This window comes from Centruroides sculpturatus, unplaced genomic scaffold (assembly GCF_000671375.1).
Source record: "Centruroides sculpturatus isolate CEXI.00-Female unplaced genomic scaffold, Cexi_2.0 scaffold1463, whole genome shotgun sequence".
NCBI lineage: Eukaryota > Metazoa > Arthropoda > Arachnida > Scorpiones > Buthidae > Centruroides > Centruroides sculpturatus.
The window spans coordinates 82,071-98,064 of NW_019385611.1; the positions used below are offsets into that span (position 1 = coordinate 82,071).

The 15,994-nt window shown below is 25.4% G+C and overlaps 1 protein-coding gene across 1 annotated transcript in view; it reads right to left on the reverse strand.

Moving 5' to 3' along the window:
- LOC111640580 (hypoxia-inducible factor 1-alpha-like) overlaps nucleotides 1-15,994 on the reverse strand; it is an 85,502-nt gene that overhangs the window by 20,498 nt on the left and 49,010 nt on the right. The window contains exons 9-10 of the mRNA XM_023386604.1: nucleotides 2,548-2,738; nucleotides 1,687-1,890 (exon numbers count right to left, since the gene is read on the reverse strand). Coding sequence (XP_023242372.1) covers nucleotides 1,687-1,890; nucleotides 2,548-2,738 — 395 coding nt within the window. The remainder of the gene's footprint in view (nucleotides 1-1,686; nucleotides 1,891-2,547; nucleotides 2,739-15,994) is intronic.

The window sequence follows — 15,994 nt, forward strand, 5'->3', positions numbered from 1 at the left end:
TAAATTAACAATGTTTAATATAACAGCAGTTAGTCGTTTACTTTTTTGCAATGTAAAGATGGTATTTTGTTTTCTGATGTTTTAACGGATTAAAAAATATTAATATCGAAATGTTAATTGGTCAGTTTTGATTTATGGCTGGAGAGAAAAACGATAATGGCAACCATCCAGGTATGATTAATAATTCTAAATATAATAATATTCAGTAAATGATGCTAATATTAGGAAGGAGAAGTACAATAAACATTCTTATTAACAATGTAAAAACACGTAAATACATACTAAAAACCTTCTTTACTCGCCATGTCCAATCATCAGGAACAAACTATTCTCTACAGCAGAGACGACCTTTCTTTAAAGGCTACGCCTCTGCCAAATTATGTAAAACAGTCTAAAATGTCCATAGGCGAGTAAAGAAGATATTTTTAGTATCTGTTTACGTGTTTTTACATTGTTAATACTGTATTTATGCCAGCCCTATTTTACATACAACACAATAAACACTCCTTAAATACAGAAACAAAATTATAACATGGTAATTAAATGCGCTTTAAAAAGTTCACATTTGAATAAAATTCAATAAATAATTTATTCTTGTTGAATTCAACGCATTTCTCTAGATATCCTCATAAACACATTTCACGGACAGCCGGATGTCCGAGCGATCAAAATGGCAGTCTACTTACTGCTCTGGAAATTCGTTCCTCATCACCCGGCCGCCTATTGCGGGTCTTGTCGAACCCATAATGGGTTTGCTAAAAGAACTTCTCTTAGTGCCCATAGGATAGAAAGAGTAAAAAAAACCAAAAAAAAAAACAAATTNTATAATTTAAAATATTAAAAGTTTATCCTTATTTTTCTATGAAAAATGAAGATTAATACTAATAGATAAAAATTATCACGCATGTAAAGACAATTCTAATTGTAAGTTCTTATATTCTCTAAGTTAACATATTAGTTTTATAAAAATTTTTTAATATTTATCTGAAGAAATATTTGCATTTTAATGAGAGAACATTATTACTTTTTTAAAATTTTCTACTTCTCTGCTTTTTTTAAAAAAGTGTATCATTACATTTGCTCGTTAATTCTCTTATAATTAAACTTTTTGTTCAAAAAATTTCAGAATTTATAATTTTCTTATTTCTTTGTTAAGATTACATGAGTATATAATTTTTATCCATTATAATTGAATTATTATGCTTATATGTAATGATATATATATTATCTAATAACTAAAACCAACAAACATTCATTTTTATATTAATGATATATATATCCTTATGATATAACGATATATATATATCATTAATAGAAAAATGAATGTTTGTCGGTAGAAGTAGAAAGTACAATTTCATTAAATATCTTAATGAAATATGAAAAAAATCATGCTCTAACATGAATAATGCTAATAGCAAAAGATTTTAAAGCATGATTCTGTTTTAATACTAAGTAAACTGTTGAATATTATTCAAACAAAAGGAGTTTATCTACATAATTTTAAAAACATTACTACTACTTTAATATGTTAATTTGAATTATCAAAATTCTGTTTTGATAATTTAAATTATCAAAACAAAATTTTGTTTTGTCAAAACACTCTTGTTTTAAACAGAATTTAAATTCTGTTTAAAACAAGTGTGAGTTAATAAAATAGTTTTATAACATATCTGACTTAAACCTTACCTGTCAAACCACTCTTATCATCTATAAATGTGAGAAAACCTTTATTCATGTCTGCAGTACGAGGAGCAAAAATACTTTTGGTGCTGATTTGAGGCCCGGAAGATACGTTAGTGGTGGGTTGGACAGTTACTTTCTGTTCTTGGCACTTTACTTGTTCCGTAGATACAATTTCATCTTTATTTACTGTGCCACTGAAATCAGATAATATTTTGTTTTAGATGCATTGTAATTAAAGAAAATATCTCAACTAAAAAATTTTTCTAAATAAATACTTTAGAAACCTGTTCTATACTTTAAAAAGTAATTTTTTCTTATATTAGAAAAAAAAAACTAGGTCAAACTAAAAATATAAATTTAAAAAACATTAGAAATATATTTTTTAAAATGTTATATAATTATTAAAAATACACAGACAATTGTTCTTATCATTTATTTTACCATTCAAATATTTTTGCTGTTTCATTCTTGTGCCAGATCATAATTCAAGCTAATACAATGCTCCATCACAATAGTTAACCAAATTCTTGACTAAGCATATTCTTATGACATAACTGACAAAGATAGTGTATGTGCAATGAATCAATAAATGTAATTGCTATCATTAAAATAGAATGCTTATTTGAAATTAGTGTGAAAGTTTTTATTTAATAAAATTAGCAAAATTATATCACATTATTATGAATAANACTAATTATTTAATATGTTAATTTGAATTATCAAAATTCTGTTTTGATAATTTAAATTATCAAAACAAAATTTTGTTTTGTCAAAACACTCTTGTTTTAAACAGAATTTAAATTCTGTTTAAAACAAGTGTGAGTTAATAAAATAGTTTTATAACATATCTGACTTAAACCTTACCTGTCAAACCACTCTTATCATCTATAAATGTGAGAAAACCTTTATTCATGTCTGCAGTACGAGGAGCAAAAATACTTTTGGTGCTGATTTGAGGCCCGGAAGATACGTTAGTGGTGGGTTGGACAGTTACTTTCTGTTCTTGGCACTTTACTTGTTCCGTAGATACAATTTCATCTTTATTTACTGTGCCACTGAAATCAGATAATATTTTGTTTTAGATGCATTGTAATTAAAGAAAATATCTCAACTAAAAAATTTTTCTAAATAAATACTTTAGAAACCTGTTCTATACTTTAAAAAGTAATTTTTTCTTATATTAGAAAAAAAAAACTAGGTCAAACTAAAAATATAAATTTAAAAAACATTAGAAATATATTTTTTAAAATGTTATATAATTATTAAAAATACACAGACAATTGTTCTTATCATTTATTTTACCATTCAAATATTTTTGCTGTTTCATTCTTGTGCCAGATCATAATTCAAGCTAATACAATGCTCCATCACAATAGTTAACCAAATTCTTGACTAAGCATATTCTTATGACATAACTGACAAAGATAGTGTATGTGCAATGAATCAATAAATGTAATTGCTATCATTAAAATAGAATGCTTATTTGAAATTAGTGTGAAAGTTTTTATTTAATAAAATTAGCAAAATTATATCTTTTCTAATTTGTATTTCTCTTTTAATTAAAAGTATAAAAAAATAAAAGCCTGTTTAACTATAACTATTAATTTATTATTATTTTTTAATTTTTCCAATACAAAATCTATTTTGATAAATTAAGTGTAGATACTAATAATATTATTAGTTTAATTAATATTAGTGTAGATACTATTAATGTAGATACTAGTATAATGTAGATAAAGTGTAGATACTATTAATATTATTATTTAGCTTATATTAAGTTAAAATTACTTAATTATGGAAAAGTAAATACAATCTATAACAAGAACTGCTTTGCATTCAATGTTTTATTAAAATAAGATTTTACATTATTCTATGTAATATAAAGCAGAATAAAATTCTTAGATCTCTTAACTACCTTAAAACAAAAAAATTTAAATATTGTACTAAATTTTATAAATATACAAATTTTTTTAATCACCACAGAAGCTGAACTTATGGACTTTATCTATAAACTTATAACTTTTGTACATTTAATACAAAAAATACATTTTTGTACATCTACTAAAGTATATTTAAGTATACTGTATTTAATAGATAACATTATTTTTTTTCTCATGTCTTTTCATGATATATATATTAGTGTAAGAGTAATCATCATAATTAAATAAATGCCATATTATAACATAAAATGAAGATATTGTAAAAATTCTCACTCACTTGATAAATGTTCAAAGTTAAGCAAAGTGCTTTTAAATACTAGAATTTTCTTTTGAAGGTATTGTAGTTGAATGATGTAACTTGTTATAAGTTTGAACAATATTGATTACATCATTGCTGGTTAGACAACAAAAATGTAAAATTACTTTGAATTATGTATTGCCTGTTACTCCATTAATTTATTAAATTACTATATTCAGATGATTGATATAAGCATATTATGATTTGTGTAATTCTTTAAAATTTTTGTATGAAGAAAAAAGACTTCATTTTCAAATCATACATTAAAAAATATTTTAAATATCTTTAGATATAATATTGTTATTATTTTGTTTATATAATAAAAAATACAAACAACTTGATATTTATTGTTCTATTTATTATATAATTTAAAATATTAAAAGTTTATCCTTATTTTTCTATGAAAAATGAAGATTAATACTAATAGATAAAAATTATCACGCATGTAAAGACAATTCTAATTGTAAGTTCTTATATTCTCTAAGTTAACATATTAGTTTTATAAAAATTTTTTAATATTTATCTGAAGAAATATTTGCATTTTAATGAGAGAACATTATTACTTTTTTAAAATTTTCTACTTCTCTGCTTTTTTTAAAAAAGTGTATCATTACATTTGCTCGTTAATTCTCTTATAATTAAACTTTTTGTTCAAAAAATTTCAGAATTTATAATTTTCTTATTTCTTTGTTAAGATTACATGAGTATATAATTTTTATCCATTATAATTGAATTATTATGCTTATATGTAATGATATATATATTATCTAATAACTAAAACCAACAAACATTCATTTTTATATTAATGATATATATATCCTTATGATATAACGATATATATATATCATTAATAGAAAAATGAATGTTTGTCGGTAGAAGTAGAAAGTACAATTTCATTAAATATCTTAATGAAATATGAAAAAAATCATGCTCTAACATGAATAATGCTAATAGCAAAAGATTTTAAAGCATGATTCTGTTTTAATACTAAGTAAACTGTTGAATATTATTCAAATAAAAGGAGTTTATCTACATAATTTTAAAAACATTACTACTACAGCATTTCATATATAGTAAAATTATATTAAATATAACCTTAGGAAAACACTAAGTATATTGATAATACATTTACAGCATAATCTTGCTAATCTGAACTAATTATTATATGATGACTGTTCAGATTAATGAATTGCATATAAAGAAATAAAAGTCAAAAAGTGCTATATCTAGACAAAAATATATAGGCTATCTAGAAAAACTTTTTATTAGATTTGGGACATACATTTATGTCAAACTGTGTAGTACATATAAATTTTGCAAATTATCAAGATTTTAAAAAATAATGTTTGACTTCTTGTTTTTGGCTGGAGCAACTAGCAGAAAAAGTTCAGACTAAATAGGAGTTTGGATTGGTGAGAAAGCAATGTATTCAAAAAAAACAAAAATGAAGAAGACTAATTTAAAAACCTTTTTTTATTACTATATATTTGAATTAAATTTATTTATTCAAAATAAGTTTACTTATTTCAAACTATTGTATTTAAAACTTGAAAAAATCAAGAATTAGAAGAATTTAAAAAGTTTAAGGCATACAGGTTTAATTGTTACTAGGCTTATATGCTACTTGTTAATGAACTACTTTATTTAAGACTACTTACAAGTCATTCAAATATGATGTCACCAATTTTAAATTCTTTTTGTCTACCTATCCCCTACCTGTCACATTTTGCACTGATATTTAGACATGCTGGTGTAACATTTGATCTGCCATCCACTTACATTAAAATCAAACATTTCTGTAAAACAGATCTACAGTACATTAATTTATTCATACTTCCTGTCAAGGTGAGGCTAATTTTAAAAAAAAGCAAAAGAAAAAAAAGAAAATTTACTGATTTACTGCAAAAGAGTCTGATAACATTCTACTAAGTAACTCTTAGACTAAAGATAATATATTATATACTGATTTATCTTTCAGTGGTATCTTTATCTATAATTTGTAAAGGTTAAATTGGCAGCATTATCCTTTCACATTAAAAGTTCTTCTGCACTACTTACAACAGAACACATTTAGTACAATGCTTCCGCTGAAGTTCAACTATTTAAATAAATAAGGACTTACGGTGTGACTACTGATCAAAATATTTCTGATAATAACTTTGGAAAAAAAAAGTTATTTCAAATAGGTAAATTTTTGAGTATCTTTAGGACATCATCTACTAACACTCTCCCATCCCATTACAAAATTTGTACATATCTTTCCCAAAGTGTAAACATCATATCTGAAAGACCCCTTATACAAATTTTGAAGTTTTACTAATTCTTTTAATTCTTTATCTCAAGTCAGTTACTTCAATTTATTAAAATTATTATACTTAGAATTATTGTACCTAAAATAAGAATAATTTGAAATTTTCACACAACTATAAAATTTCCCTTTTTTTAAAGGAAGTTTTATAGTTAAATTGATACTTTCATTTAAAATTATTTTTGTGATATAGTATTATGTAACTATGAAAATATATAAACATCAAGTTTCATTCATTTTTATGTTGAAAATAAACATATAAAATCATGAAGAGATATATTCTTTTGATTCAAATGTTTTCTTATTAATTAGTAAAAAATTAACAAACATACTGAAGTATCCATTGTATTAAAAATTATTTGAAATTCTTTTTAATAAATTATATGAAATTTTTTAAACTCTTAATAACAATAAACTAAATTTTATTATTATTTCTTACATATATTAATCATACATAAGAATTTTTTAGTTGATATCATTGTGTATTTGAAATTAATATTACTATAAAGTGTTATTTAATAATACAACAATCCTTTCTGTAACTGCACCAGCATTAAGTACAAAATATATCCATTTACTATGCAGTAAACATTTATTAATCTAATGTTTTTAATCTACTTTGATCTTGAAGATCTATTAAGGAAAATGTTAGATTAATTAGATTAATAAATATTTACTGCATAGTAAATAGTTATGTTTTGTGGTGTGAATATACAGTAGACTCTTAACTTGAAGTGGAAGAGCAAGAAATATTTTAGAATTAATAAAATTATGTTATAGAAACTAAAAGTATTTTAATGAGATAAATATACAATATAAACAATGTAGATAGACTTAATACATTATAGTAAAATCTTGATTTAACATTTTCCAAGGAACCAGTGAAAAAAAAAAGGGTACATCATAGACTATATAAAACCTAAATATCATCAAAAACATGCCAGAACACACAAATACACTAGGTGATCTGTTAACGAACATAATCTGTTCCAAGACTTTGTTCGTTATCCGAATTGTTCGTTAACCGATTATTGATTTACCATAGGTTTTAATGGGAATTTAATTAATTCATTCTGGAGACCCCCAAAAATAAAAAATATATATTTTCTTACTACGTTTATTTATATGTAATAATAAAAATACACACATACACAGTTTTGCAGTTTTATTAGTCATGTTTTTTCTGTTTGTGAGGGTTAAAGAATCTGTCTAATGTCGATTGCGTTTCTCTCTTCTTCATAAGTAATTAATAGCATTGCAATTGTAGAAATCCCCAAGCCTCAACCTGGTTTGGATGCTATTCTAAGACTGTTGTTCTGACATCCTCCCACTTCTTCAAAAGATCTTTAATAACAGATAGACATTAATCCTCTTTTTCAAAAGAAAACATATTTTGCCAAGTTTCTTGGTGTTCATCATTCAAGAGTTCTTGGCATTCTTCTGTCGTCAGATCCGTTTCAGGTTCCATTATGAACTCTTTGATGTTCTTTATTTCTCAGATGTGATTTTTGTTACTCCTTTAGCTGCTTGAGTCTTCTTGATTATACAGTATTTTTCTTAAATAAGATTGAACTGCAGCCTACTGTAGACCTGTTCAAGCCATACTGCCCAGCAACATCAAACATCTGCCCACTCTCTACCTTTGCTATTATACTCTCACCTTTCGAAAATAAATACCCACACAAAACTTAACGAGTACCCTCCCGACAGTCTTGCGAATACTATAAAAGAATTGTTTCTGTGAGAAAAATAAAAGGCTGGAATTACAAGGGAGAGTTTCAAAGTTTGGAGAAATACTATCCGAGCAGTATATACTGGATTGAGCATCGATGTCGACACTCAATCCGGTATATACTGCTTGGATTGTCGACGTCTTCTGCACTCCAAAAAGTTTCGAATTGTTGCCTGAAGACAAGGGAAGACCAATCGGTATTCATTATTTTACATTACTTCTCTCGTGTTTGTTCTGTGGGGTGTTCATTATCTGAACATAAAAATCTTTCGCGAAAGTGTTCGTTATCCGATCTGTTCGTTAACTGATCACCCCCTATAACATACATTCAGAATAGATAAGATGAAAGGAAACAGTGTAAATGCTTTCATAAAAACCTTTATTTCATCTATACTAATACAGTCGCCCCCCCTATAACTCTGTTGATTATTCTGTTTTATATGAATTCCACGTTGTATGAGTCACTTAGATTTTACAAATACGTGTGCCGGGCTGTGAACAGCTCATGTATTTGTAAACTCTAAGTGACTCATACAACATGGAATTCATATAAAACGGAATAATCAACAGTGTTATATGGGGGGTTGACTGTATTATAAAGAGGTAAAGCTTGTAAGTTTGGATGTAGGAGGTAATCTCCGAAACTACTTATCCAATTTCAAAAATTCTTTCACCAATATTTAGAATGGCCCTTCAGAGTGGACATAGGCTGTATATTACTCCGTTAAACATTCATATAAATTAAAATATATCCTCTAGGTAAGCATTATATTTTTCCTGTCAGCGGGTGGCGAGGGGCAAGACGCTTACGTATACGAGATAGATAACCGCACAGCACAGTCGCATGGTTGGTGAGATACGCAGTGCACGTGTCCAAACTTGTAATAGATATATTTTGAGCCACAGCAGCACGTGACTGGGTACAACTAGTACAATATAATAATATAAAACAACTGGCCCATGTAAATATTTTACATAAAGATAATGAACTAATATATGAGATAATGAAAGATAATGCTGCCTATTGAAACTAGTTAAGGATATTTACTTGTTTCCTGTTAAAAATTTGATATATCTTCATCTTTAACAGAACCACAGGATCTGTGATAAACTTATCATAGAAACTGACATGATATTATTTTACCCTGCTTGCTATGCCAATCTGCAAGTCCAGCAGGCTGCCATAGCTCCAAAACTACAAAACATACCGTGTTTCTCTGAAAATAAGACAATGTCTTATATTAATTTTTACTCTGAAAAATGCGCTAGGTCTTATTTTCAGGGAATGTCTTATTTTTTCCAGGAAGAAGAATTCACATTTATTATTGAACAAAAAAATTCCTAAGTCGAACTCAGACGAGAGTGACGTATATCCAGTGTGGCGAACTGTCGCCTTTTTATACGTTCAACATCCGACTCGATGACCAATTAGTGCTTACTGAACCGTAGCACTATGCAAATGTCATGTGGCGTGATTCCCGGCCGACCAATTAGCCATCACCAGCCGTAACGTTATGCAAATCTGTGATCCCCAAGCCATAGTCTTATGCAAATCATGCCGTGTGGCGTAATTGTCTGCTGATCAATCAGTGGCTGTACTTTCAAAAACCCAACGGCCACTTTCAACTATCTGTCGATGACCGTTACGAGTAAAAAAAAAAACTTTGCTAGGTCTTACTTTCAGGGGGAGGTCTTATATTTTGCAATTCAGCAAAATCTGTGCTAGGTCTTATTTTCGGGGAAACACGGTAACATCCTCACACTGTCACAGAATGACAAAATTATAATTTCTGGTAAACTTTTCAACCACATTGCACAATCCTCCTCTCACAATTCTGTACTTTCATCACATTTTATTAAAAACTATTCTATGCCTCTTAAATTTATCCAGCAAACCACTGTTTACTTTGAATCTGACATGTCCTACTTGTTATCCAAATTATTCAATTTTTTTTCCTCTAAGACTGACACTGACAGGAATATTCTTGTCACTACACTATGTAAACCACTTCACAGCTTGCATATTTCAGCATATGGATACCCTTATTTATGCTTTCTTTTCTGTTCTGTCTGATTCTGTTCTTCATTGAAGCTTTCCAAAATCTTCTTTTGCAATTTTTGATTTTTTCTTTTTGCTTTCCTTCAGTCTTTCATGATGGATACTTTTTCTGCTATTGACAGTCTTTAGGTCTCTCTTGTTCACCATTTCTATCTACTTCAGAAATGGTCAATAAACTAATTAAATTATCATTATCAGTGAGAAAATGAAATTTATACAGAATTAATATTCAGCTCCAATTAAGGTGATACATATAGACAAACCCATAAATTTTATTAGCCAATAACTCAGTAAGTCAAATCACGGTTGTGTTCATTACATTCTTAAATTGTTACATGAAATTTTGAAATAGCAATTTTAAAAAGATAAGATTTGATTAGCCAGTTTGTGTTTAAAAAGATTTATTGGCAACAGAAATTCTTACAGATATGAAAAATACTTTAGGAGTCTCTGTTCCTTCATTTTCATCAGTTTCCAAATGGACTACTGAATTTAAATGTAATTGCAAAAGCCTAAAAGATGATTCTTGCAATAGATATTTTCAGACATCTAATTGTTAATGATTTCTGGTGTTGATGCACTAAGTTTATGATATAATTTTGCAAGATTAACAATTATAGTAAAGATATATCTGACACTGCTTAAAGCTGTAAGTATCTCAGATGGATTGGCATTTTATATTTTGACTGAAGAGTTACATATGAAAAAACTATCCACAATATGAGTGTCATGTTGAAATGAACAATTGAACAAAAATGCATTCATGCTCAAATTTCTCAAGAATGTCTAGACCAGGGGATAGCAAATCTTTTTGAGCCCACATGCCATATAATAAGCATACTTAGCTTTAAAGATGTTTGTGTGCCAAAGTGTTACACTCAAATAATGATATTTTTAAAAAATGAATGATATGCTTTAATTACAAGAAATGTAAAAAGCCGATTGAAAAAAAAGGATAATCATGTGATAACCCAAAATAATGATTGAAAGACAAATGATAAGTCAAAATTGTATGATTTGTTATGTGCCAGATGATTTCTTCTTACATACTACTTTGGGCACGCATGCCATAGGTTCACCACTCCTTATCTAGACTGTTTCAAGAAAAATACAAATGATTTTGTGCATATATTTGTTACACACAGATGAGATTTGAGTCTACCCTAAACACCAGAAACAAAGAAGCAGTCAAAACAATGGACAAAATCTAGATGCTCAGCACCAAAGAAGGCAAAGACAGTTTCATCTGTAGGAAAATTCTTGGTATTGGTTTTATGGGATGCTAAAAAAAATTGTTCTAATAGATTCTTCCAAAGGGTAATTTAATAACAGAAAAGTTACTATGCTAATCTTTTGGGCCAATGTTTGAGAAAAGATATCAGGATTAGCAAAGAAAAAAAGGTCAAAAGTCAGTTTTTCACCAAGACAATGCTGCTGTTTACAGAAGTGTTTTCATAATTGAAAATTCAAAAAATTAAAGTATAATTTGCTGCCACATGTCTCTTATTCAACTGATTTAGCACCATTTAATTTTAATCTATTTCCAGATCTGAAAAAATTGCTGGAAAGAAATTTTCTTCAAAAATGAAAAGTGATAGCAGCAGCAAATGATTATTTTGCAGAACTTCACACTTTAGGGATGGAATAATGTATTTAGAGCATCACTGGACAAAGTGTATTGATAATATGAGCGACTATATTGAAAAATAAAAATAATTTCAGAAATATATAAACCATTTTTCTATTTCATTCCAAGAAATTTTTGAATGATCCAGATATGCAATACTAATCTTCAATTTTATGATAATATTGTCTGTCCCCTTGAAAACAAAAAAGAAAACACACAAAATTACATGTTAAATAAAGTTTCCAGATCTTAAAATTCAAGTTAGCAAAATGTGATCTCAAAACTACCATAATTTATAGAAATACATTGAGTCTATAGGAATTAAGTTCAGACAAAAAATAAAATTAAAGTTAATAAGAATTTCAAGTTAAGAAAATTTGATTTACTGAGTCTCTTATAATAATAAAAATTATTACAACTTTTCATCAATTATAGCCAAACCTATTTTTCATTCATTGCACACTAAGACAGCTTAGGAAGTTAATTATATTTTTCAAAATAAACATTAAAAATTCTTTTAATTTAAATTTTCTAAATTTTTAATTTATTTAAAACTTGGTGTTTAAACACTAAGTTTTAAATGAATACTTGTACACAGTAAAAACAAATCATAAAACAAAAATTACAAATAAATGAGTAAAACTTTTAATATAAAAATTTCACTTTACAAAGAAACAAAAAAACTTCTAAAAATATTTTCATTTGCTTTACCTCAAACTTCTTCAAATTTTCATAAAATTTGTTTTCTGCTGTTTATTTTATTCTTGTTAAGAGTTTATATTAAAAAAGTTAAAATTTTCATTAATAAAATCAATTATTTGTGATCTAAATTTATGATTTATATTCAAAAATAGTTTCACTTGTGAAATATGAGGAAATAAAATTAATAAATTCATAATTAGCAAAATAACAGTTAATATGAGCAACAATATGAAACTGCTGCAGAATAATTTTTTTTATATTTAAATAAAGCACACTTTATTTATATAGTATGTGCCAGAAATAGTATAAGTTAAGCAAGATTCTTCAGCATTAAAAAGTATAATGTTTAGTAAGACTTTGCATTTCAGTTTCATGTAATAGATGTAGTATACTTTTAAGATACTATACATACTATACATTTAAGATACTATGAAACGTTATAAGATCATGAAATATAATTAGGAAAAAAATCATTTCACAGTTTAGTTTTTTTTTCTTGCTTAAAATAATAAAAAAGACATTAGATTCAGGGAGTTTTAATGTTTTTCATATTTAGTATTTCTGCTTGTATCAACAATAGTCATTTGTTTTTATTAAATTTAATTGCTGGAAAATCGCGATAAAGTGTGTTTAGTATCTTTATTTCTGCTTGTATTATAAAATTGTTTGTCATACAAAACATAAAACTTATGGAATTTTAAATATATTAAATATATTTATAAAATATTCTTTACTGATTATTTTAATGATCAAAACATAATCATTTATTAATTTAATTGAATAAGAATTACAGATTTTTTAAAAAATTTTTGCAAAAATTATAAATATGCAATAGACTTTAATAGATACAATGATAAATACATTATTTAAATTTAAACTGTTTATATTAAAAATTTATAAATGGAATAAAATAAATTTCAGATACATCCATAACTGATTGTCTTATAAAAAAGACATCCTTTACAAAGGATAAAAATTATTTATTTATTTCATTTCTTTATTTAGCATACTTTTGAAGTTTGTTTATATTATAGAAGATTGAAATGAGAAAGCATCTTTTAAATTTTATATTTTGATGCTGAATCATTTTACTATGGCTTGTATTATTATTTTTGGTCCTATGTGATATAAATTAAAATGAATTCATAAAAATTTATTTAATGTAATAATAGAAATTTTAAGTGTAGAAAAAATAGTAAAAACTTTAAATCCCAAACATACTTTAAAAAATCTGCATTTTATTACCTTATTTGCAACAATTTTTATAATATTTAAGCAAAGAGTGAACTAAAATATCACTGACAATATTTAATTTCATAACTTCAGGCTTATTCACTTCATTATGTACTGTATATTCTATTTACTATTTAAATTTATCTGTCAATAACTAAGTTTCATTTCATGACTAAGTTTCAATTTCCAATTAAATAAAATATATCAAATTATTGATTTAAATGTGGTCATCTTTGGAATCAAAGTATTCATTTATTATTGATACATTAAATTTGGCAATGTCTTGTAGGAAATATTTGCTCCCCATTACTACAATCCCAATTAGTTTAAAAAACAATATGTGATAAAATCAAAGTGTAAAAAAATAAAAATAAAATAACAACAAAATTATAATATAAAAAAAGTTATTTGGAATATAGTATTTTAATATTCAGTCAAATAATCATTCTGTATTCTTGTTAAAATGGAAAATCACAATCTTATATTTGAATTATTTTAGCAATAATAAAAATAGAATAGCAGAAAAGATAGACAGACACAAACAGTTATTTTTGATATGACAGAGAAATTAATTTGGGAAAGTTGAAATTTGTAAAATAATTTCACATAACAATGCTTAACATAGTTTTTCATTAATTTTACTAGAGTGACCAATGTCAGAGAAAAACTTAATTATCTTTATCATCATTTTTCGTTATTTTTACATAATGTTGTTTATCTATTTATGATTATTAATACTATATAATACGAGGTAACAAACTAAAATTAATATTCAACTACTCCATTTAAACTTGTAGAAAACTAATTAATTATGTGATAATCTGGTCCTAATGTCATGATTATACTATTTGTGAAATTAAGATTTGAAAGCCAGTCATATGTAATGATATAGGTAATGTATAATTTATTAGTATAAAATATATAATCAATCTTTTTATATATTTAAAATAATAAATTATAACAAATAAATAAAAATGCTTTTTTATTTAATAATTCCTAATATCTTTAAAAACTACTTTGTATGAAATAGAATGAAAGAAAAAATTAAATGTATTGATATGATACTTTAATGCCAAACTTAAATTTGCAAATATATTTTTACTAGTTGCAGAATTTTAGAGTAATTTGGCTGGCATTTTCATTTTTTAAGACCTGTAAATATTTGATAAGTAAATGACTTCTTAAAATGAAAATGCCAGCCAAATCATGCTAAATTTTTGCACTTGTAAGAAACTTTCTACAAATTGATAAATTTCTGTTAAGTTCATTTGAATTTTGACTTAATTTGTCTTAAGAATGTACATACATTTTTAAATATCCAGTCACTAAAGATAATAAGTAATTTAAAACATATTGATGTATAAAGTTTATAAATTAAACTTAAATTCAAAAATAAATTTATTTCATTTTTCAACTTTTATCAATTGTATTAGCAAACTTTTATCAATTTAAAAATAGAATTAAAATTACTTTGTAATTTATTTGTTTTTAGCTGTAATTTAATTTATAACAGCACTACTTATAGTAATGGAAATATTCTGAACTGTGAAAAGTAATATGGGAAAAGAATATTGCATTTCCATTTACATTGCTTTTATTAAGCAATGATTGTAAACATAATTATTAACTAACAAACTGTAATGTAATATTTGAAGACCATTATGATTATATATTGATAATGTGATTAAAAATCTTTAGAATTTAACATTAGATAAATTTTAAAGAAGCAAACAAAATGTTTTATTTAGAGTCAGTATTTAGAGAATTACCAATACCTATATATATATATAAAAACAGTCTTTTTTTAAAGCAGTTTTCAGTTTTATTGTAGAGTATCTGTTACATTATAGTTTGTTTATTCTTTTTTCAAAAAATTCAATTATTAATTTTATTATTTACAAGCATTATTTGGCTATTAATAGCGTATATGTTATCGGTTATTAATATTTATATTTTGTATTTTGAACTTGTTGTTCTATTTTTGAAATGTTCGAATTAACCTGATGATGATCCATTGATTGGATTGAAAACATTTGTTTGAAGAATAAATCTCTCAGCGAGTGATCAGGTGTTAATTTAGTTATTCATTATGAAGTTTTTCATAATATCTGATACTTTCTATGCACTTTTCATTTTTTTTCTATATATTACATTCAAATCATCATAGAAAAACTCAGCATGTTTTATTAAAATAAATATTTACAAAATATATCCAATTTTAAAACAGTTCAAAAGTTTATATATTTTTAATTATTCATAAATTTAAAGTTTTATTATTATTTTTCTAGTTTTAAAACCAAACTTTCAATAAGATAAAAATTTTCTTAATTAAAAATTATTAATTTACATCTCATTATACATTTGAAGACTAAATAAAAAAAAAAGTGATTTTAATATTATATATATATATAT